Below are 25,551 nucleotides of genomic sequence, written 5' to 3'. Positions count from 1 at the left end.
GCAAGATAACAACACTGACATATGGGTTTCAGTGCACATGATTAAGTAAAAATGACAAGGATTGTATCAAATGTTTTTACAAAAAAAGTAGTTAAAAAACCTGTACAAGTTATTTTTAATCTAAGAGCCCAAGTTTGCCAAAATGTATGTTCGCCTACAAGTAGTTCTTGTTAAATGCAACCTCAATACCGACTTCAGCAGTATTTGGTTTCAGGCTGGGATTGATCCTATGTGTGTCCTGATGTTGTTTATCTTTCAATATTAGGTCAGCCTATTTTTCATAAAATGTGATTCAATAGGCTAGCTATTCTCAATTCACAGTCGTTTTTATTTGTGTTTAATGCAAGATCTTGTTTTACAATCGAACTGTTACCATTAATACTTTACAACAAACCAGGCCGATACCATGGCTATTCAATCCTTTATGGAGGCCTATAGAACGGTTTTTTAGAGCAGCATTTTTCCAACCTGCGTGATTTCCATGGGAATGGGTCGATTCTTATTGATTAAAATTTAATGTATAATAAAGAAGAAACCAATCAAGGACAATGTTATCGTGTGAAATCTTCTTTAAAATCACCTTGCCATGCATTTAAAACCTTTTCTGAAAACTCCCAGCACGAGGTACATATTTGACAAGGATCATTACAGTATCGGCGAATTAAGCCGATATTTGTTTGGCTTTCGTCTGGGCCTTGATCGTGGCTTAGACCAAGCTTTGCCACGAAGCCAGAACGGAAGACCAAAAATGTGCTAAGTGGTGAAGCCAAGAGACGTTTTTCGTTGTTGTATTGCACACAAGTATTCCATGCAAACAAGAAAAGTGCAGATGACGTGGAATTCCGCGACCCATTGGGGCAGCAAAAATCAAGAAAACCATTTGAAATTCTGATACGAGTTGGAAAAGGCCTATACCCTGGCTTCGTCATCTACTATACATCTGTCTATTAGACCACGAAGGCCTTGAAGAAAGGCTAATCTGTTACTGTTGTGTTCCTTGATTCTTACCGTCGATCAGTCAAGGTTAGTATTTTCACGAAGATACTTAGGAAAGGGCGCCAATGACCACTAGTATTTTTTAACGTGATTTTGTTTTGATTACAAGGCGCCAATGACCACTAGTATTTTTTACCGTGATTTTGTTTACATTACAAGGCGCCAATGAGCACTAGTATTTTTTACCGTGATTTTGTTTTGATTACAAGGCGCCAATGACCACTAGTATTTTTTACCGTGATTTTGTTTTGATTACAAGGCGCCAATGACCACTAGTATTTTTTACCGTGATTTTGTTTTGATTACAAGGCGCCAATGACCACTAGTATTTTTTACCGTGATTTTGTTTTGATTACAAAGCGCCAATGACCACTAGTATTTTTTAACGTGATTTTGTTTTGATTACAAGGCGCCAATGACCACTAGTATTTTTTACCGTGATTTTGTTTTGATTACAAGGCGCCAATGAGCACTAGTATTTTTTAACGTGATTTTGTTTTGATTACAAGGTGCCAATGAGCACTAGTAATTTTTTACGTGATTTTGTTTTGATTACAAGGCGCCAATGACCACTAGTATTTTTAACCGTGATTTTGTTTTGATTACAAGGCGCCAATGAGCACTAGTATTTTTTAACGTGATTTTGTTTTGATTACAAGGTGCCAATGAGCACTAGTAATTTTTTACGTGATTTTGTTTTGATTACAAGGCGCCAATGACCACTAGTATTTTTTACCGTGATTTTGTTTTGATTACAAGGCGCCAATGAGCACTAGTATTTTTTAACGTGATTTTGTTTTGATTACAAGGTGCCAATGAGCACTAGTAATTTTTTACGTGATTTTGTTTTGATTACAAGGCGCCAATGACCACTAGTATTTTTTACCGTGATTTTGTTTTGATTACAAGGCGCCAATGAGCACTAGTTTTTTTAACCGTGATTTTGTTTTGATTACAAGGCGCCAATGAGCACTAGTTTTTTTTTACCGTGATTTTGTTTTTATTACAAGGCGCCAATGACCACTAGTATTTTTTACCGTGATTTTGTTTTGATTACAAGGCGCCAATGAGCACTAGTATTTTTTAACGTGATTTTGTTTTGATTACAAGGTGCCAATGAGCACTAGTAATTTTTTACGTGATTTTGTTTTGATTACAAGGCGCCAATGAGCACTAGTATTTTTTAACCGTGATTTTGTTTTGATTACAAGGCGCCAATGAGCACTAGTATTTTTTAACGTGATTTTGTTTTGATTACAAGGTGCCAATGAGCACTAGTAATTTTTTACGTGATTTTGTTTTGATTACAAGGCGCCAATGAGCACTAGTTTTTTTAACGTGATTTTGTTTTGATTACAAGGCGCCAATGAGCACTAGTATTTTTTACCGTGATTTTGTTTTTATTACAAGGCGCCAATGAGCACTAGTTTTTTCTACCGTGATTTTGTTTTGATTACAAGGTGCCAATGAGCACTAGTATTTTTTAACGTGATTTTGTTTTGATTACAAGGCGCCAATGAGCACTAGTATTTTTTAACGTGATTTTGTTTTGATTACAAGGTGCCAATGAGCACTAGTAATTTTTTACGTGATTTTGTTTTGATTACAAGGCGCCAATGACCACTAGTATTTTTTACCGTGATTTTGTTTTGATTACAAGGCGCCAATGAGCACTAGTATTTTTTAACGTGATTTTGTTTTGATTACAAGGTGCCAATGAGCACTAGTAATTTTTTACGTGATTTTGTTTTGATTACAAGGCGCCAATGACCACTAGTATTTTTTACCGTGATTTTGTTTTGATTACAAGGCGCCAATGAGCACTAGTATTTTTTAACGTGATTTTGTTTTGATTACAAGGTGCCAATGAGCACTAGTAATTTTTTACGTGATTTTGTTTTGATTACAAGGCGCCAATGACCACTAGTATTTTTTACCGTGATTTTGTTTTGATTACAAGGCGCCAATGAGCACTAGTTTTTTTAACCGTGATTTTGTTTTGATTACAAGGCGCCAATGAGCACTAGTTTTTTTTTACCGTGATTTTGTTTTGATTACAAGGCGCCAATGAGCACTAGTATTTTTTAACGTGATTTTGTTTTTATTACAAGGCGCCAATGACCACTAGTTTTTTCTACCGTGATTTTGTTTTGATTACAAGGCGCCAATGAGCACTAGTTTTTTCTACCGTGATTTTGTTTTGATTACAAGGCGCCAATGAGCACTAGTTTTTTTACTGTTAATTTTTTTTCCTATTGATTTTTGATTGAAGTCAATATAATAGTTTCACGCAAGGGCTTCCTCGTACAATATTACAATCGTTCAAGCAGTTACATGTTGTTCCTTTTTCATATTCCAATAATGAAGCGCACACATGCAATTATCTGCTGATAAGGAATGAGTGTACATAAAGTACGATGCATCTACTTGTTCTCTGTTTTCCGCTTTTTGTTGTGCCTCCTTTCAAGCTTCTTGCGACGTCTGGTCTTTGCTTGAATAGATTTCAGTAACATTTCCTCCGAGGCACTTATGATAAGTAGGCCTGTATCATGAACAGTCATACTGGAGTTTGTAGCGGTAGTGTGGATAAGATTTACCGGGCCCTTTTTCGTCAGGTTGGCGATCGGAGGTAATTTCCATGGTTCCAGTAATCGCTGGTGTGGGATGACATTTCTACCGTCGGCAATCTGATCCTGGACCATACTTCCTGCAGCTTTAGGTTTCTTTGCTGCAGTTCGTGCTCCGTCCCCACGACTACTCCCCAGATCTGTTGATTGCGTAGTAGTGGTTCCTTTGGTAAACCGTCTGCCTCTCCTCTTCATTAGTTGTTTTATCTCGTAATCTTCATCTTCATCATCAGCATCTGGTGATGGTAGCATCTCATCACAATCGGAGCTTATCTTAGTCAGGACTCGTCGACATGTACTCCCCACCAACAGTGTATCCTCCTCATCTTCTTCGGTGAAATCACTGGAGTAATCAAACTCATCCCGAGTGTGACTCATTGGGGATGGAGGAGATGGTATCGACGAGGAGAGCATGTGCCTCGCAACACTGCGTCTCTCTACATGCCTTGTAATGATGTCATTGGCTCGTTGACTTTGGTTAGGACAGGTGGGTCGTTCAAGCTCATGCAAAACCCATTCTGGTACTCGAGCTTGGCCATGACGTGGTCGAGGCTTAGCTTGCCTGAAGCTGGGTGCAGGTGAGATGCATACATCTGAAAATTGTAATAATAAATACCTACTTATTCCTAAACAACTGTTATGAAAGGTGTTCACCGTGCTTGGGCTTCTATTCTTGACCAGCGTAGTCCACCCAGGATAGACGCTGTCTTTCTAGACATGTCTAAAGCCTTTGACCGTATGCCTCACCATCACTTGCTTACCAAACTTAGTACTATGTTTAACATTAGGGGTCCTCTTTGGAGATGGGTCAAAGATTTTCTGATCGGCCGTCAACAACGGGTGCACTTTCTTGGGGAAACATCTAAATGGGCCAATGTTCATTCAGGCGTACCACAAGGGAGTGTTCTCGGCCCCTTGCTCTTCAACTTGTTTATTAATGACATTACATTTGGATTAAATTCTAGTTGTGTATTATTTGCTGATGACATATTAATCTATCGATCAATCAAAGCTATTAATGATGTAACTGTTTTACAACAGGATCTAGACAACCTATGCAACTGGTGTACCAACAATGGAATGACTTTTAATGCCACTAAATCTAAAGTAATGCATGTCACTAGAAAACGTAATTTGCAGCTGCCCATTTACATGTTAGATCACTCTCAATTATCCATTACTAGTTCATTTAAGTACCTTGGTGTAACTTTAAATTCTCAGCTAACTTGGAATGATCATGTTAAGGATGTTGTTTCTCGTGCAAATAGAATGCTAGGATTAGTAAGGACTGTCGCATTTAATTCATCTGTTAGTGCTAAACTATGTTTGTATAAGAGTCTAGTTCTTCCAATCTTGGAGTATGGGATTCCTGCGTGGCTGCCTCAAACTCAGATTCAGGAGGAGTCTCTTGAGCGAATCCAGAGGCGTGCAACTAGATTTATATTAGGTCAACAATTTGGAGTAAAATGTCATATACCGACAGACTTTGTGCTTTAAAATGGTCTTCTTTATCAAGTCGCCGTAATTGTTTGATGACCCCATTTGTTGTTAAGTGTCTTTTTTTTACAATTAAATGTGAATCTGTTAATAAGAACATTGTTGTCAACCATAGATATGATAGCGCTTTAACATTCAAACATTTATTTGCCAGAACTCAATCTTTGCATCTGAGTGCTATCCACATATTTCCCAGGCTCTGGTCAGCTCTGCCAATCGAATTCCGCAATTGTGCCATTTTAACTTCTCTGCCATCCTTTTTAAAAGCTCTGAAGCATGAAGATAGTGTAGCTACAGCTCATATTTCTTAACTGGTCTTTTGCTTAATCCTTTTACAGTTTCATAACAACTATGCGCAATCCCACAATTTACTTTTAACCTATACTATATTTCAAGGAGTTAAATATTTATGTATTTTTATTTATTTATTTGTTTGTTTATTTATTTGTTTACTTATTTTTGTATTTTTCTATTTATTAACTTATTTGTTTATTTACTCATAAAATTATTTATTTACACATTATTTTTGATGGATTTTTTCTTTTCTCTTTATAGATTTGGTCACTTAAATTTAATTTGCATTCTACTTACATTATTTAAGTGTTTAGGAATGTTTCTGTTTTTGTTTGTTAGTTTGTTTTAACACTGTGCAAGTTTCTCAAATTTTTCACTCCTTAAACTGGTTCTATCTCAAATAGTCCATGCTTTATATTATTTTTTGTTTCAGTTGCCAAATTTTGATGTACATAGACATGTTTTATTTATAGTTAACTTTCCTATCTTTTTGTACATGAATTGCTTTATACATATTTTATTACTCGTTTTATTACTTGTATTACAACCAGATGTGGGGAGGCAGGTCTATGGACCACAGTAATTATTTTGCTTTTGTTTCTCCTAGCCCATCTGGAAGTATTTTTTGTATTGTCATGTATTGTTGAAATGGCTGAATAAATAATAACAATAATATTAATAAAACTAACTTTACGTATAGGGAATAAAGAATGTGACTGGGTGCCTTACAAGTGTTTGTAAGCACGGCACAAAACTTCAACCGAGTTAGAATTTACCATGCTTGAACTTGTTACGAACCTATAAAGATAGAAATTAATCAGGTCACAAGGACTTAGTTTTAGTACGTCTTTCATTCATTTTTGTCATTATTAGGCCTACCGTTTTGACTTGACAAGTTAGGTCTTTTTATTAATGCTAACAACAAATCGAGCACCCCTGTACGATTTTCTAATAGTGAATGAACAATGTATTGGCACTTGGCCCATTGAACACAAATCATACATACCGCCTTCCCGCCAATTATCCAAATCTCCACTGAACTCATCCACGTACTCTTCACATGGGTCGAGTTGGTCACTGCTAGCTGGTCGCTTGGCAGGCATCTTCTTGAATATGATGCCTCTTGAAGTGCGCGTGTTGATACACAACAAAAGAGCAGAAACAAAAACTCAATTCACTCACAGCCTGTAACTTGGAAGGTTTCCGTAGCTGCAAATATTCGACTGATTTAAAAGAGAAAATCCGACTAAAGGGAAAATATTAAAACCTGGAACGTGATAAAACCTGTAAGTCGATCAGAGATGTGCAGTTTACCAGTTAGATAAACAGGAAAAATAACACCAGTGATTTTTACATTTTTAGAGAGCTAGCTAGGTTGCCACACTGTGTTGCTATTAGCGATGTGAACAATACTCTTTATTTATTGCGTTACAATGTTCTAACGCGCCGCGTGGAAGTCGTAGGGCCTGCGCACGACGCACGCACCATGTACACAGCCTCCTCGCTACCCCCCCCCCCCGCCCCCCCCCCCGCCCCCGCCGGTGGGTGGGATGTCTGTTTACCACATCACATTAGTCGGCTACAATTCGCTTCACAACATCTACTCAGCAAAGTCCACCACCGCCACTTTCGCCTCCTGTCGCCAGTGACGTTCAGACGCATACAGTATCCATTTATTCACAAACATCTAATCCATACCTAGCCCCTCATTTTGTACCCTTTCCAGGCTTTATGCCCGCTGTGGTTTTTAACCCGATTCGTTCTTGATCATGGAACTACCGACCATAATACCGTATTTTTAGATAGCCCTACTACTAGCCCTACATAGGACTCTTCCTCTGTACGAAAGTGTAAGGCCGCCAGGGTTAGCCCTACTACTTGAATATGTTGGGGTAAAAGTTACAAATGTTTAAGAAAAATCAAATGGTTTATGAGCGAAATTTGTCGCTCACTCGTTCTCATAATTCGCATAAGTTGTAAACTACTGCACTCTTTACATTCACAAAAGGATTGAAGACAACCTGAAATCTACTTGAAATCATACAAACGTTATAACTTTAGGGAAACTTATAAAACTAAAAAGGAAATACACAGGATTCGTAAGGATAAAAAACATCATTATTTAATTGTAGTCTGAAAGCAGTTACTAGATGTGACATACAGGAACAGTTGATTTTCTGTGCAATATTTGAACACTGTCCACAACTACTTTGTCAGATCTGTAAATTTTGTATACTACCTTTATCAAAAAGATATCGGCATTGCTGAAAAGTTCTTTCAATTGCTGCAACAAATTACAACAGTAACTTCTAAGATTCATAGTTAGATATTTACATAACCATTTGAACTTTGTATGGTTACAAATTCCACCAGCAACAATTTATTTTCAACAATATGAAGCAAGTTTGTAATAGTCCAAGAGGTGTTTGAACATTTTAAAATATGGGTCAGGTAGAATTCTATACTGCTTTTCCATTGCCATATTTTATCTAATGGGGCATAGACAGGTGAAAAATCCCCCAACTCTGAAAACAAAACAAAGACCCTGGTGCCCCCCCCCCCCAAAAAAAATGAATAAAAATAAACAAACAAAAACAAACACCTCCCACACACGCACACCCTGCTCTGTGTTGTGTGTAAGTCCACATAGTGTTTCAAGTCCCTGTATTATAATGCACCTCATTTGAAGTGTTAAAGAGTGTGGGGTACTTCCATTGTTATTCTATTATTCTCTTTTTAAAAGAAAATCTCTGAGGGTACCAAAATAAAAAATGTTCTATTATTAAAAGTACCCTGGACGTTTGCATGTGTAAGGCCACACACACCCAGACTATTTAGGTCCTCACTTCATGTAGCGTTAAAACATTACAAAATAAACACAACAAGCTTTTAATGGTGCAAACAGGTTTGATTGATACTTGTATCACCAGCTGGATGAACATCATGAAGCAGAGGTTCAGAATGTCAAATTGAACATACTTTAGTATGGCTCATGCAAAACGTTCGTCACATTGTCTGTAAATTGTTGAGCTCCATGGGGTAGATAAGGTGGCCTGATATGATATCAGACCCTAAGGCAAGAAATTGATTTGCTGCTCCTGTTTCTGAAGATCTTTGACTTGACTCATGTAAGATGGTGTCTTGGTAGGCAAGTTGAAGTGTACCAAAAAGGCCAATGTACTGGACCTAGAAACAGTTAAAACAAACATTTATAATTAGAATACATCTTGCTGACTGTGTGAAGTTATCCCTCTTTCTAATGGCTTGGAGATAGAGAAACACGACTAATACTAAAAACATTATCGACCCCCGCACATACAACACAACAAACAAGCCTAAATCTTAACTACTTCTGTTAATTTACAAAAAAATATGTGATAGAATTTCCATGTATGGCTCAAAATATCACCAGAACAATAAATAGAACCACAGTACAACCTTTTAAGATAAGGTTAATGCAATATGAAATGACAACTAGCGCATTGAGAGTACCTAAAGGGGATCAGAAATAAACATGAATACTGACTGAAAGTATTGAGATGATGCCAGTAGACAATGATTAGGAAAATGACAATCATTTATACAAAGGGATTTACTAAATAAAATATATACGAATCTCCACACTTTTCTGAACAAAGGTTAAAACCTAGGGTTTCCTTCTTCAACTAGATGATGTTACTGAATTTCACAATAGCATCGAAGATATAATGTACAACAGGGCCTGAAACCTTCAAAAGCCCAAAATGTTCAACAGACATGTCTCACCTTCATGACAAATGCCTGTGGTGTCTCATCTCCTTGATGTTTAATAAGGTCAAACTTCACCCCACTGTACAATGCCTCTATACCTGTCAGACTCATACAGAAAGAGTATGCTGGAAATCTCCTTAGTACTTCAACAGTCTTGATTAGAACTCCTTTCAATACAATAACAGCCAGACGAAGCTATTATAAATCACAAAAGAAAGGTAAACATAAGTTGAAAGTAATGACAGGTTCAACAATGGGTCTATTTTTTCTTATTTCTCACTTGGAGTTCAAAGGTCTAGTCCTTAAAATGAGTCTCAACTTTTCTTCATTGATATTATTTTTGGAAGGAATAAAATGGAAATTTAGTGTTGAATCTCCACTTTCCAATATAACCCACAAACAAAATTAATTTAACCTCAGTTTGCAAATTTAAAGACAATGGACACTATTGGTAATTGTCAAGGACAAGTTTTCTCACTTGGTGTATCTCAACATATTCACAAAATAACAAACCTGTGAAAATTTGAGCTCAATTGATCATCGAAGTTGCAAGATAATAATGAAAGAAAAAACACCCTTGTCACACGAAGTTGTGTGCTTTTAGATGCTTGATTTCGAGACCTCAAGTTCTAAACTTGAGGTCTCGAAATCAAATTCGTGGAAAATTACTTCTTCCTTGTAAACTACGTCACTTCAGAGGTAGTCGTTTCTCACAATGTTTTATACTATCAACCTCTCCCCATTACTCGTTACCAAGTAAGGTTTTATGCTGATAATTATTTTTTAATTATTTACAAATAGTGTCCACTGCCTTTAACGAAAACTAAATAATCTAAATTAAATTTGTTATGTAACAAACTCAAGGTGTTTTGGGTTCCATTGATATCAGTGCTATGTTAAAATGTGTTTATATCAGTAATAGCTGGAAAAATAGTTGCTAGCTGTTCACATGTTTAAAGTAATGTAACAATTTATCACATAATAAACCCTTTATTTGTACACTTGCAAGCAATGAATATTTCCTGCAGTAGACTGCAATGAGGCTCTAGAAAGTGCATTAATTGTACAAAGGAAAGCAGAAAAGCGTACAATTTTAAATTGTGTCATAATCATGACTTGGTAGTCTCATTTATTTCTCATGATAATTAATTAGCAAATTAGTTCATATTTCTGACATATAACTCATAATTTGTGACTGCATGGAAAGTCTGCACTTTAATAACTATGAGATTCAAGTCAGAAATAGTAATTAGTTAAAAATAAATTAACTCTTCATGTACATGTACAACTAAAAACAATGTTACTATAGTATAAATTGGGTTGCTTTTCTTTGTCAATTAATTCACAAAAAGGGACCATCAAAACATGAGAGCAATTAAAGAAATTTTCCCTCACCCCTGTGAAGACAGCATAAAACAGGGTCGTTGTAGGAAACAAAAACAGCAGTATAGTGAAGAGCAGTGTGCCAATGAAGAGCTGGTCCACATCATAGTTACATGTATCAACACGCTTGCGTAGTACATTCCATTTCTTTCCACGGAAGAGTCTAGACAACGCTAATAAACCTGTCAACTGGAATCTATATAACCTAAAGATCAACATAGACATATATAAACCATAGTCAATTAAAATTTGTGTGTGTAAATGACTACTGTCTCTTACAGTCTTCCATGATAACACAAATGGCACGTATTTGTTGCTACTTGGAACTCATTATGAAACCTGGATACATGCGACCTGGATACTTTTACTCAAGTCAATTATTCTCTGACTTGTCTGACTTGTCTGCTTAGAAGATAACAATGATTGATTCTGAACACCACATCATACAAACCTATTGTAGTATACCACTACATAATGCACACATAGACCATTTCAGTTACCCTGTTGTTTATATGAGTGATTAATTAATATTGTTTTACCACTGGTAATAGATTATGAACTTTTCTATGTGCCCTGTTAACAGAGAAACATTAGTAACTGTGTAGTAATAATGTTGAAAGATGACAACATATTATTGCCTCCAAAGAAGAGGAATCTACCATGGAATCACAAACTATTATTACACGCTTTGTGTGATGTGAACCTTGGTTCTTGTACTCGCTCTGGGGGGGGGGGCAGGTGACAGTTGTCTCATTGGGTGTACAAAACTCCATGGATCCCATCACATCATGCAATAATTGCATAACGATGGTCATTAACTTTTGTATTCAAAACTTGAAAGTAAATGATGAAGTATGTTATCGAACCTTGCTGCATAGACATAGAAACAGTATATGTGGAATGTGAGCATGGAGGCCATATCTGATGCTACAGCTAGGCAGACTGATACACCTAGACACCCAGTGAGAGACATACACCAAATCACACTGCTCAGTATAGGCTCCATGATAGACAAATAACCTGAAATATAAGCAAACATAAATAACATTTAATATGATGTTAAATTGCTTTTAGATCAATTTATATTTGACCTGAAAAACAATGCATATATATAGGAGGAAACTTCGTCTCACCATATTGCACGAAGTTTCCATAGAAGGAAACTATTATACACATATTGACTGGCAATGAGATAACTAGTGTACGTCTATTGCCCCGAGGGACTTTGAGTGTCCAGAAGAGCTACCTATTTCCCCGAGGTCATAGGCCGAGGGAAATAGGCCCCTCTTCTGCTCACTCACAGGCCCGAGGGGGAATAGACGTACACTACATGTAGTTACCGAATTATGCCAGTCAATATATGTTTTATGACACAGCTTGGTCTTAAATGTGAAATTAGAACAGAAATCTGGAAAAGAAAGGAAGTTTTGTACTTGCTGTTCACGGTTCAAGTCAAGAGAGGGCGCTGTAACCGGTCACTATCTTCAAAGACTAGTGCCCGCTCAGGAACTAGTTCCTGCAAACACGCGCGCGCGATCACTAGACTATACTAGTTCATCCCACATGACCGTGTTTCAACCAACCAGAATACAGAACAAGCAAGAGGTGTGTTATAAATATAAATAGTAAACTTGCGGGTACGACCACGTGAAAATCTCTTTTGTGTGAGTGTTGGCTCTGGGAAGAGCCGGTTTGGTGTCAACCTTTTGAGCAGTATACTCTGCTCATCTTCAGGAGAATGCTGGACTACTCGTGGTGGTTGAGTAGTGCTGAAGGGATGCAGATATATGTGGTCCCAGTGCTTATTGTATAGTTGAATTAATCAGTTCAGTATCAGTTTATTTCCCCAGTATCAAAATCACAATCAAAATCAAACAAAAGCGTGGTAAGTTGGTTATAATAATCAGGCAAACTAAAAAAAAAAACAGTTTGCAAGCCCTGGATTAGTGGATATGTACCGATGTATTTTTTGGAAGCCAAAAACAAAGTTTTACAACTTGATAAGTTTGGGTTTCCTTGATGTGATTCAAATCCATTAAAAGTCAACCATGTGACCAATGAACTTTGTGACCACAGCAGTCATTGAGTTCGCTTTATTATACACTGGTGTAGGGTAAGCTATTCTTATAATCTCTTTATTGGTTTTGATAACTCTCCATTTCTAATGATGAGGATTGGTTTATAACAATGTTTGATAACTCTCCATTTCTAATGATGAGGATTGATTTATAACAATGTTTTGATAACTCTTCATTTCTAATGATAATAAACTGCACGGGAAAAAATAAACGAAACAGAGTACAACCAAGGACAGGGTAATTGGTATTGTGACGTCACTCTTTGCTTAGCAATTAAAGGAACACGTTTGCCTTGGATCGGACGAGTTGGTCTATAAAAAGGGTTTGTAACCGTTTTTTTATACAATGCATATGGTTGGAAAGATGTGTTAAAAGTAGAATACAATGATCCACACAAGTTTGCCTCGAAATTGCGTGGTTTTTCTTTTACTGTGCGAACTAACACGGTCGGACCGTTTATGGGAGTCAAAAACTTGACCCCCATAAATGGCCGACCGTGTTAGTCGACAAGGTAAAAGGAAAACCGTGCAATTTCGAGGCATGTTTGTGTGGATCACTGTATTCTACTTTTACAATATCTTTCTACCCATATGCATTTTATAAAAAACGGTTACAAACTCTTTTCAAAGACCAACTCGATCGATCCTAGGCAACGTGTTCCTTTAAGATTGATACAAAGTTAAGATCAATCTTAGTGCTTTGTGAAATTGAAAAAGCGCGGAAATCTAGCGGGACCCGCGCGTAGCACGGGTTTCCCGCTAGTAATAATAATTTTGGAGGCTAATTATCCTTACTCGCAGCTAAGAGCTGAATTGCGAAGGACGCGGCTACAACATGTTTGAGAAGCAGGCATGCAAGGGCACTTGGCAGCCAGCCACATCAACCCATAATGACCACGGAGCACAGACAGAGATCGAAAATGTTTGATTTGTCTTCATCCCTAATGCAAGAATGATAATCTCTAAAGACACTGGACACTATTGGTAATTGTCAAAGACTACTCTTCTCACTTGGTGTATCTCACCATATGCACCAAATAACAAACCTGTGAAATTTGAACTCAATTGGTCGTAGAAGTTGCAAGATAATAATGGAAGAAAAAAACACCCTTGTCACACAAAGTTGTGTGCTTTCAGATGCTTGATTTCGGGACCTGAAAAACTAATTCTGAGGTCTCGAAATCAAATTTGTTGAAAATTTCTTCTTTCTCGAAAAACTTGCTTACTTCAGAGGGAGCTGTTTCTCACAATGTTTTATACTATTAACAGCTCTCCATTGCTTGTTGCCAAGTAAGTGTTTATGCAAACAATTGTTTAATTACCAATAGTGTCCACTGCTTTTAAAACCATAGAACTTCCTACAATAAGATGACTCACCTATCCATAGATATACATGATACAGAAAAAACTGGCCAAGAAATTGTGCGAGGGCGCTGTTGAGCTTAAGACCAGCAGGAGCTCCCATTAACCACTGAAGTAGCTTCTGCAGTGACTCAGCAGTATTCTATTCATTAACAAGGGAACACAAAACCCCAGACTTTAATTTGGTACAAATAGTATTAACATCAATGTAAGTTAATAGCCAATTCCAAATTTAATAGATGTTAATTTAATTTGCATCGGGGATAAAGAACATTAATTTTGGTTTTTACCCATACACCGATGTGTGTACGCACTGTATACTCGGTACTTTCCCGAGCCCAGTGAAAAAATATCACAGGCATATTACTCGGGTGGGATTCGAACTCACGACCCTTGCAATTCTAGAGCAGTGTCTTACCAACTAGACTACCAAGATAAGGGGATAAAGATTGCTCCCCGATACAAATTTAACATCTATTATATCAGTGCGGTACCCGCTGCCAAAACAAAGGATAAGAACTGCCTCTAGCTCCCGGGCAATCTCGGTATTATTCACACATAATAGAGATATGTTTCACAATAAAACTTTGAACATGAACTTACATTGGCTGATGATATGATCCATTCAGTCCAGAGAACTGGTCTGTTATTGTGAAGAATCCACCACATCAGAATCATTCCCAGAAGAGTGTCAATCACTAGGAATGACAACAAATTACCACTTCTGAATTTGAAATGGAGAGTTATCAAAACATTGTTATAAACCAATCCTTATCATTAGAAATGGAGAGTTACCAAAACATGGTTATAAATCAATCCTTATCATTGGAAATGGAGAGTTATCAAAACATGGTTATAAATCAATCCTTATCATTAGAAATGGAGAGTTATCAAAACATTGTTATAAATCAATCCTTATCATTAGAAATGGAGAGTTATCAAAACATTGTTATAAATCAATCCTTATCATTTGAAATGGAGAGTTATCAAAACATTGTTATAAACCAATCCTTATCATTAGATATGGAGATTTATCAAAACATGGTTATAAATCAATCCTTATCATTAGAAATGGAGAGTTATCAAAACAATGGGTCGTATGAATAAAAAGTAGTACTTACTTATACTTGAAAATTTCAAGTATTTACTACCATCCATATGAATAAAAGGAAGTAAAAACTATTACTTAAAAGTATTTACTAAAATGCTAAAAGTATCTACTTTTACCAAAAAGTAAATTCTTTTAATTTTAGCACTTACTTACTTCCATATGAATAAAACGGAGAATATACTACAAAATGCAAGTAAATACTAGTGATTTTCCAAGGTAGCTCCAGAGCTACCTTGGGCACAGAAGTAAAAGGCTCGTCCGAAGAAATGACAGTGTTTATGAATGTTCCTCACAGGATAAATGTTTTAGTCCAAAGGAAAGACATCACTGAAATATTAAACAGACACATACACAGTGTTTCACAACAGAAACAATACACACAAACTCAAACTGCTTTTAATCAAACTTGTTTATATATGCTGAGGATAAAATAAAACCGTTTGTAAAAAAAAAACGTTTTGTATCATTACAGTAAGCTTTTAAAAAAGATATACAGAATGTTTTCAACTCAGAAATGAATGCCTCGATCATTAAGGCTTATTGTTCATAAAATCAAAAGAAGTATTTTTTAAACAATTAAATGCATTTCAATAGAATGTTGTTTGTGTTATTATTAAAACGTTTAAGTTTAAGTTAAATAGCTATGCTCATATCCAGCTCTCATCTTCTCTATACAGCGCTGTCATGCTCCACTCCAAGTTTCAAAAGCTTAACAAAAACGTTTTTATTATGTGTGTCCAGATGAGTCGTCTTCATCAAAATGTTATCAGAATAAAAACCTCATGGCTGACTTGAAGATTTCTATGTTTCTGTTAAATCAAATGCTGCTTTGGCTGTGAGTGTGAGTGCGTACGTAGACGTGAATGGGAGTTGTAATACAAAGGATACCTTTTGTTAAGAACCATTCAGCCATGGTATATCAGAAGTATTTACTCCAAAGCATTAAGTGAATACTTTGCAGTAAAAGAATAGGTTTATTCATACGGAATTTAGAAGATGCTTTTACTGAATGCTTCTACTTGGAAGTTTATGCTTTTACTTTTTGCTAGTACTTGTCAGTAAATACTACTTTTTATTCATACGACCCATTGTTATAAACCAATCCTTAACATTAGATATGGAGATTTATCAAAACATGGTTATAAATCAATCCTTATCATTAGAAATGGAGAGTTATCAAAACATTGTTATAAACCAACCCTTATCATTAGAAATGGAGAGTTATCAAAACACTGGGTCATATGAATAAAAAGTAGTATTTACTGACAAGTACTAGCAAAAAGTAAAAGCATAAACTTCCAAGTAGAAGCATTCAGTAAAAGCATCTTCTAAATTCCGTATGAATAAACCTATTCTTTTACTGCAAAGTATTCACTTAATGCTTTGGAGTAAATACTTCTGATATACCATGGCTGAATGGCTCTTAACAAAAGGTTTCCTTTGTATTTGTATTACAACTCCCATTCACGTCTACGTACGCACTCACACACACAGCCAAAGCAGCATTTGATTTAACAGAAACATAGAAATCTTCAAGTCAGCCATGAGGTTTTTATTCTGACAACATTTTGATGAAGACGACTCATCTGGACAAACAGAATAAAAACGTTTTTGTTTAGCTTTTGAAACTTGGAGTGGAGCATGACAGCGCTGTATAGAGAAGATGAGAGCTGAATATGAGCATAGCTATTTAACTTAAAACTTAAAAGTTTTAATAATAACACGAACAACATTCTATTGAAATGCATTTAATTGTTATAAAAAATTACTTCTTCTGATTTTATGAACAATAAGCCTTAATGATCGAGGCATTCATTCAATTCTGAGTTGAAAAAATTCTTTATATCTTTTTAAAAAGCTTACTGTAATGATACAAAACGGGTTTTTTTTACAAACGGTTTTATTTTATCCTCAGCATATATAAACAAGTTTGATTAAAAGCAGTTTGAGTTTGTGTGTATTGTTTCTGTTGTGAAACACTGTGTATGTGTCTATTTAATATTTCAGTGATGTCTTTCCTTTGGACAAAAACATTTATCCTGTGAGGAACATTCATAAACACTGTCATTTCTTCGGACGAGCCTTTTACTTCTGTGCCCAAGGTAGCTCTGGAGCTACCTTGAAAAATCACTAGTGTTTACTTGCATTTTGTAGTATATTCTCCGTTTTATTCATATGGAAGTAAGTAAGTGCTACAATGAAAGAATTTACTTTTTGGTAAAAGTAGATACTTTTAGCATTTTAGTAAATACTTTTAAGTAAAAACTTTTACTTCCTTTCATTCATATGGATGGTAGTAAATACTTGAAATTTTCAAGTAAAAGTAAGTACTACTTTTTATTCATACGACCCATTGTTATAAATCACTCCTTATAACATCGTGTGTATCAGTTGTCAGGTAGATTGTTCTTTTGAGAACTTGTCTTGCTTTATAGTCTACCATCGACGTGGGGTTACGGCAAGGTAGATTTTTTTAATTCGGGAGAATTTTCAGTTCTGAAATGAACTGTCCTGCTTTTTCCCTACAACCTGGGCGAACAGTAGAAAATCCGCCGGGACTACTACTTTAGCTTTAGTGGATTGAGGGGACCTCTCATTATTAGCTTCACTACCACAGAGTGAGTTCTAATTAGTCCCCACATTTCGAGTAGCTTGCTCTAGTCATTACCAACATTATTGTATGACCATGACCCTGCCGCTTTAATCGGGTGTTTAAGAACTCGTTTCCACTCGTTTTCCCTTAGTGTGAACAACTGTGCTTGATTCAGAGCTGATCACAATCAGGTTTACTTCCCAGTGTATTCTTCCCTACCTTATGCCCCAAGACCAAATAGTTAACTGTGCTTAGGAAAAGAGCCTTACAAGTAGGTTTTCATGGTGCTTTTGCATGGTGGTGGATCAGGGAGTAAGCCATACTTTCACCATAAAACTTTGTTCATGTCAGATTTTGATTCCTAGCTTTAGCCCATAACACCTCAGGCTTCAATACAAAATATGCAATTTGCATATTAAATTTACACTGAGTGTAAATGTAAAATGTAAAATCTGAAATAACTGAACTAAACTATTACCTAAGGCATTAAAGAAATTACAACTTACTAAATAGTCAGTGCATGAAATGTTTAGGGAATCTAAATTACTTACCTCAGTTTGTTTTTCATGTAAGCTTTCATGGTCGAGTCTTGTTGGTCATCACTTGCCTCATGACTGTGTGTATTAACTAAACACTGTATATCAATACATTTATCCCGTATCTGACATCCTGCTTGAGTGATTTTCAGAAGCAACTGGCAAATTTTCTTCTCTGACCATCTATATTATTTGAAAAGACAAATGAAAAAAAAAAACAAGACTAGGAAATTAGAAGAGTTGGTGAAATGTTAAAAAAAAACGCAGTAAAACTTTCTTTGTATGAAAAATTAATACAGGAAGTTCTTTGTGGTTGTAAAGACTTACATTTTTATAACAAGAACTAATTTGATAAAACTGTGGTTAGAAAGATGATGACATAATAGCTTATATCTTACCCAGATATTGAGATTTATAACTATGTTCTAAGATTTGAACTTGCAGCAGTTTTAAAGGAAAATGGTAACTTCAAATAAAACTTGACACAAGCAAGCTCTGTTGAAGATAATTACAGCATTCTTTAATTAGATATGAGTTTGTTAGTTATGAACAGTTAATGTTATGATATAATAGGAGACTATTGAGACGCTGGCGGCAGCAGACATGACGGCCTTTTCTGGCAGCTCTGAGCTTGCACATGCAGTCTCAGTACTGTGCATGTAGGTGTGAGCATGCACAATACTGTGAAAAGGATCGTCTAAAAGTCTCCCATTGAAGAGGTCATCATCTTAAACAAAGTGCAGTGTCATCTGCACACAAAGATCTTAATACATGGTAAGTTTAAAGTCCGAAGTTTTCTTGATTAGGGGTTGTACACCTTTGGTTTTTGGAACCATTCAATTGTTTGTGAATCCTATAATATTTGTAAACAATAAATTTAACCTGTGTAAAATTCATGAGTCAGATATGGCCAAAACATTGAATATGTCCACGCAAGAAGTATAATGCCTTTTCCTTTAGGGATTATTCTTCCTGCGTAAACAATCTAAGAAGCATAAGGTAACGCTTCTTGTATTAAAATTTTGAGGGATAAAAAGTGGTACCTTTTTCCATAACTATAGTAATTTGAAGTGAAATTTAACTTGCAAGTTTTTATTGCCATTCATTTTCAGAGTCATTACCAAGCGTAGACATACCCTTTTATAAGGTAACATGTATGGATACAGACCCTTTAATAAGGTTTTCTTAGTAGTTTCATAGCGCAGCGTTGCGAAACAGCACTTGTTTTCGTTAAAGTTTTTTTATTGTTTTTTTATTTGTCTCTTTCAGTACAAAAAAAACATTGAAATAAAAGTATGATTTGTTCTTTGCGGCCTTTTGCATAGTTCCTGTAGAGCAATAGCAATGAAACTTTCAGTGATGAAAGACAATGGTGGAATGATCATCACACAACAAGGACGTCACTATGACGTCATCACCTGTCACGTTACGTCATCTTAAAGTTTAAAATTTTAAATATTTGAAAATCTATATCAAATTAGCCACAAGAGACTGTAGGTTTCTGTTTGCGGGATTGTTAGTGGCAGGTTGAAAACCCTTCAAAATGGACTTTTTGAAGATATGTGTGGTGAAGTGTTTTGCCATCACTTCAAAATTTACACACTATGTTGATTGTCAGGCAGGTATCATTTGTGGAAGTTTTAGATCAATGACGTCATCGGGGGTCATGTGACGTGGCATTAAAGGTGCACTTTTTGAACTTGTATAACTCCCGAAGTAATGATGGGATCATGTTGAAACGTGGTAGGTTGTAAGATATTGTGAAGTACTTGTTTTATGTATATTGTGAAATAACGTTATAACTTCATCACACGATTTTTAATGATTTTTTTCATTTTTGCACCTTTAAGTCATAAAATGGTAACTAAAACATGGTATAATCTGAATTATTTTGTTTAAATAGGCTGGATTAACGCTTTGAATACAAACAAATTTCAAACTTAGTTGAGAAATTTTGAAATGTTATTTACGAAACAGCTATGCATTTGTGCAAAAATGCATTTATGTCATGTTTAGTTTTGAACCAGGGAAAAGAATACAATTCGTAATTACCCTTATAACATCGATGTGTTGGAAGCACTGTGTATTTTTGTTCTTTGAAAAAAAATTCACAGACAAATCATGTGGTGGTGATTCGAACCCACAACCTTGTATTACTAGAGCAGATGCTTAACCACAAGTCCACCAAGCTAGCCGGATGGCTAGCAGCATCGGCAAATAAAATATGTATTTTGTTTGTTTACCTTTTACAGAATATACTTCTGAAGGGCAGCGATGAAACTTGAAGAATGGACAGGAAACCCTTCCAAAGAACTGAAGAAAACCATCTGAAAGCAGACAGGGTATCAGACCTCTTCAACTTCTCATCTATGGAAATTTCCAAGTCTGTCCTGTCCTTTAAAGCACATAACTGCCTCACACCTTGAGAACAATAATACAAACCATCTGTTAGGAGTTGTAGCAAAAGGGGCAATGTGATTTGAGGTCAATTTTAAATAGCAACAAGATTATTCACTTCAGATTCATGTTGAGTTTGTAATGTAAGACAGTCTTGCTCTTTGTGCCATGATTAACAGCTTTATTCCTTACTGCTGTTGCAAGCTGTGAATTATAATAGGTGCTTTTTCATTATGGGGTGAATTTAATAATGAGTTCCAATGAGGTCCTCGTAAATTTGGAACTAACAGTAATTTGTAATTCTATTTCGAAGCTTGAGAAGTAACTCTGCATATTACTGTGTTGCTATATGTAGGCCATGTAGGTGTGCATTAAGATGGTGTTCAGTCTGTAAGCTTTGTTTTGGGCTCTGACCCTTGTTACAAATGTTCTGGTCTACAGGCCTCACAAAAGTCTCCAGAATACGTCACATGACATAGTATCATTTACTGATCTGTCTGGTCATTCAAATGTGACATTTCCAGCTGTGAAAAGTGTCATTTGGAGTGGTTGTTACTCTGAAAAGTCTCATCATCTTCTGTGTAACTTACAAGCCAGCTGCTACATGCAGAACACACCTGATCGACCTCTTTGTCATTAACCCGCCAACCTTTATTATCACCTAGCATCACTGTACAACAAGCTGCATCCAACATGGCTAACAATAAACAACAATATAGAAAGGTTTGCGGTAACACCATGTAATGACTATCTCTAATGAGTTGGGGTGGTTCTGAAAAGAACCGTTGGTTTCAACTCGATGTTTCGATCAGTATGCTCTGATCGTCTTCTTTTTTCTCTCTCCAGAAGACGATCAGAGCATACTGATCGAAACGTCGAGTTGAAACCAACGGTTCTTTTCAGAACCACCCCAAGTCATTAGAGATAGTCATTACATGGTGTTACCGCAAACCTTTCTATACCGTATTTCCACCATGCAAAGTTTCAAATCCTACTTAATAAACAACAATGCCAGACTCATCAGACTCCCAAAGCACAGCAAGTTTGGTAGAGCTCCTGTTACTTACAGGTACTATGCCAACTCTACTGCTATACATTCAACCTTCCACTGGCTGTATCTGGAGATATAGAACTAATCCCAGGACCAATCAAGGATCCATGTGGCAAGTGCAGTAGACCAGTAAAATGTAACCAAAGATCACTACTCTGTGAAGATTGTAATGTGTACTGGCATCAGAAATGCATTCCAGACTCGTCAGACTCCCAAAGCACAGTAAGTTTGGTAGAGCTCCTGTTACTTACAGGTATTATAACACCCCTTGCAAGTATTCTGCCTGCTCATTGGTTTAGAGCGCGTCACATGACATGTCTTAGTTTTGCTAGACGACGGCCGTGTGATAGTGCGTCGGTTTGCCATGCGCTAGTCCGAAGACTAGCACACGGCGCCGTGCGCTAGTCCGACAGACTAGCACACGGCGTGCAGTACCCAGACGTCCGTTGCGTGTACGAGGATGATAAATTAATAGTCTGTAACCATTTCGGATTGCACGACACTACATGCAACACAGTAAGTAAAAGTGTTTGCAATCTGTATTCGCGTCGCCCGTGGATTGTAGCATTCAGGTCTGTAACTTAATAATAATAGTACAGTATTTAGAAATGTTTGGGGTGTTATAAAACAAATATTGACTGCTTTTACTCGTGCAATGGTTTAAAACTATGACTCCCTCGGTGATCCCGTGAGCGTTCTATTTTCCCTCGGCTTCGCCTCGGGAAAATAGAACGCTCCGGGGATCACCACGGGAGTCATAGTTTTAACCATAGCACTCGAAGCAGTCAATATTTGTATACTATGCCAACTCTACTGCTATACATTCAACCTTCCACTGGCTGTATCTAGAGATATAGAACTAATCCCAGGACCAATCAAGGATCCATGTGGCAAGTGCAGTAGACCAGTAAAATGTAACCAAAGATCACTACTCTGTGAAGATTGTAATGTGTACTGGCATCAGAAATGCATTCCAGAATTGACAATTGCTCAGTACTCATTGTTGATATCTAGTACTACTGACTGGTTTTGTCCTGTCTGCACTTCTCAGGCTACCTTAGCTTTCTTATCATGCAGTTCATTCACACTTCATTCCAGGATGTTTTTGTTGACTCATCTCCCAAAATTCAAGCACCACCTGATCTGACCAACGACGTGACCTTAAACTCAAGTCGCTTACCATTTTAATATTAACTGGCAATCCGAATCCACTTCCTTAGTAAGTCTTCAAGAAGTAACAGACTCCATGGGTCTCCGACAGTTGGTTCAGGATGTACTTCGCCCTTCGAAAAAGTCCTCCCTGTTTGGAACCACAATCGACCTTATCTTTACCAATCGTCTAGAGAAATTCACTGATATCAAGTCCTTTGCTAACTCAGTCAGTAGCGATCATCACGCAGTATGTTTCACTTTTCGTGCAGCTCGAGCTTTACCACAGCCAAATGTTGTTCCCTCTTTCCTCAGTACAAGAAAGCTGACTATGAACATCTTCAGCAACTTGTACATCTTGCACCATGGTCTGCTTTCTTAGATGATGACCCCAACGCCTCGTGGGAAGGATTTAATGACATCCTAGATGCAGCCGTACGAGATTGCATCCCACGATCGAAACGTCAGCGCAAATCATCCCCTTGGATAACAGCAGAACTGAAAAAACTCATCTCATTAAAACACACCCTGTTTACCAAAGCAAAAAGAGTAAACTCTCCATCTGCCTGGCTGAACTACAAACAAGTAAGGAACAAAGTGAAGAACTTGACAAAATCTTCATATTGGAATTATGTCAATCGCTTACTTGCTGCATCCGACAACAAGCGAAGCTTCTGGAGCAAGTCCTTAAACTGCCACATTATCAGCAAGGTTAGAAGGGGTACAACGTAGGGTTACCGAAGTAACGGTGAGGTGACATGCCTTATGAGGGATGTTTAACATCACTCAACTGGATGAGCCTTCCTTACACTACAGGAGACAGCAGCACAACATTGTTTTCACCATTAAATCTCTGTTTGGACTTATTGACTGCGATGCCATAAAGTGTAACACTAAAATCAACACCCGCAGTTTAGACTTGACCACATTTCACCATCACTTTGCCAGAACTCAAGCTCTTAAGTACATGCCAATTCATTCATTTCCTCGGTTATGGAGCAACTTGCCTTCATGTTTAAAAGATTCACTTATTCTGGATACTTTGAATGTTTTTTGTAACAAATTATCTTCTTATTATCTTGACCTTCAATCCCAACAAACCTATTAATTTTTTGTTTTGTTTTTAGACCCATTTGTTTTCCTTCCATCTTGTTTATATATTTTTGGTTTATTTGTTTATTTATTTACTTATTACTTTATTAATTGATTGATTGTTTGATTGATTTATTTATTTATATTTATTAATCCCTCTTGTTGTATTTATGTTGGAAAAGGAGATTGTTTGTTTAATATTTCCCGGCTTGTGTTGTTATTTTATTTATTTATTCATTGATTGATTTACCTATTTATCTGTTTATGCATATATCCATCCATACATTGAATTATTTATTACTTTTTTTCTTTTTTACATCTACTTATTTGTCTGTTTGTTGATGTGTTTATTTGTTCATCTATTTAGTTAATTTTATAAAATATGATTGAGTGGATGAATGAATGAATGGTGGATAGATAGATAGATGAGTGCATGTAAAAAGGAAATAAAATATCAGTATTATTTTATTAAATTCATTTAACTATTTATTTGCTTGTCTAATTTCTGGCTTACTTATCATTTTGTTGATTAATTGATTGGTTGTTTTGATTGCTTTATTCATATTTAGTCATCGTTTGTTGTAAGAGTAATAATGTTGGAAAATGAGATTGTTTGATTAACTTTTTTGTTGTTTTATCAGTTTGTCTATTTATTTATTGACCTATATTTTGTTTTGTTTATCTATCCATATATTGAATTATTTGTTGCGTTATTTCTTTTTACATGTACTTTTCGATTTATTCATTTATTTATTAATTCTTTTTATATATATATATATATATTTTTAAATTAACTATCTATTTATTTATTTGCTTGTCTAGTTTCTGGTGTTTTAATTGGTTTTGGTATTTTAAGTTGTGCTTGTGTATGCAGATTACTTATATTTATTTTAAATTATTATTATTTTTCCAAAGAGAGTATTTAATATAATTGTTTGCCTCCCTATTAGTATATGTGACTGGATTAACAGGCTTTCAAGCTACAGTGTTTAATTAAGGGAATCATTGTGTGGTGAAGAGGTTTTCAACTAGTGGTTTAATCCCAACGAGGCCTGGTTCTTGATAATTTTATCGAGACGAAGATCAAATATGCAAACAGTTTTAAACTTACATGTAGACCCTACCTTTCTGTATGACAGTGAGTACAACTCCCATATTTAATGGGCTGTTATCTCCTGATGATTTCACCTCAGTCAAGGGTTGAGTACCCTGTGTCATCTTAGTAGTCTCTTCCTTACTTAAACAGCATTTAAGAACTTCTAGTTGATTGTAGAAGATGAGATGGTAATCTTGCATCATTTTAGGTCGACCATTTTCTAAAAGTGTACATGTTGGCAGGCTGTAGACATTGGGTCGACTCAGCTCCAAGCAGGATTCAGATCCTTCAACATTTTGACAGAGTTGTGATACTAAGATTGCTTCTGGGTCTGACTGATGAGTAGATGGACCAATTATTACCAATGACTTCTGTCTCACACATGTTGCTGTCTGAGAGAACAAGAAATATAGAATAGTTGAAACATGAAGAACATTTAATGATGAGATTAGGGTTTGGGGATCTGGCTATTGTAGTGATAAGGGATATTAGCTTGTCCTGACCCATGTACATATGGAACAGAACTTGAGTTAGTTTGTT

General features: G+C 36.2%; 2 protein-coding genes across 7 annotated transcripts in view; both read right to left on the bottom strand.

The window, feature by feature from the left end:
- Window positions 1-681: 681 nt before the first annotated feature.
- LOC139943755 (uncharacterized) lies at window positions 682-6,802 on the bottom strand. The gene is made up of 2 exons (XM_071940533.1): window positions 6,421-6,802; window positions 682-4,216 (listed from the first exon to the last, which is right to left on the bottom strand). The coding sequence occupies exons 1-2, from the start codon at window positions 6,515-6,517 to the stop codon at window positions 3,420-3,422; spliced, it is 894 nt and encodes a 297-aa protein (XP_071796634.1). The 5' UTR covers window positions 6,518-6,802; the 3' UTR covers window positions 682-3,419.
- Window positions 6,803-7,383: 581 nt separating this feature from the next.
- LOC139944263 (phosphatidylinositol N-acetylglucosaminyltransferase subunit Q-like) overlaps window positions 7,384-25,551 on the bottom strand; it is a 29,482-nt gene continuing 11,314 nt past the window's right edge. For all 6 annotated transcript variants that reach the window (XM_071941243.1, XM_071941246.1, XM_071941245.1 and 3 more), the window contains 9 exons: window positions 25,040-25,403; window positions 20,470-20,647; window positions 18,242-18,409; window positions 14,590-14,710; window positions 14,002-14,128; window positions 11,414-11,567; window positions 10,560-10,752; window positions 9,180-9,359; window positions 7,384-8,600 (listed from right to left, as the gene is read on the bottom strand). In XM_071941243.1, coding sequence (XP_071797344.1) covers window positions 8,421-8,600; window positions 9,180-9,359; window positions 10,560-10,752; window positions 11,414-11,567; window positions 14,002-14,128; window positions 14,590-14,710; window positions 18,242-18,409; window positions 20,470-20,647; window positions 25,040-25,403 — 1,665 coding nt within the window. In that variant the 3' untranslated portion in view covers window positions 7,384-8,420. The remainder of the gene's footprint in view (window positions 8,601-9,179; window positions 9,360-10,559; window positions 10,753-11,413; window positions 11,568-14,001; window positions 14,129-14,589; window positions 14,711-18,241; window positions 18,410-20,469; window positions 20,648-25,039; window positions 25,404-25,551) is intronic.

The sequence above is a fragment of the Asterias amurensis genome, chromosome 11 (genome assembly GCF_032118995.1).
Source record: "Asterias amurensis chromosome 11, ASM3211899v1".
NCBI classification, from domain to species: domain Eukaryota; kingdom Metazoa; phylum Echinodermata; class Asteroidea; order Forcipulatida; family Asteriidae; genus Asterias; species Asterias amurensis.
The sequence above is the reverse complement of the archived record's forward strand: the minus strand, read 5'-3'. Positions and strand labels throughout refer to the sequence as shown.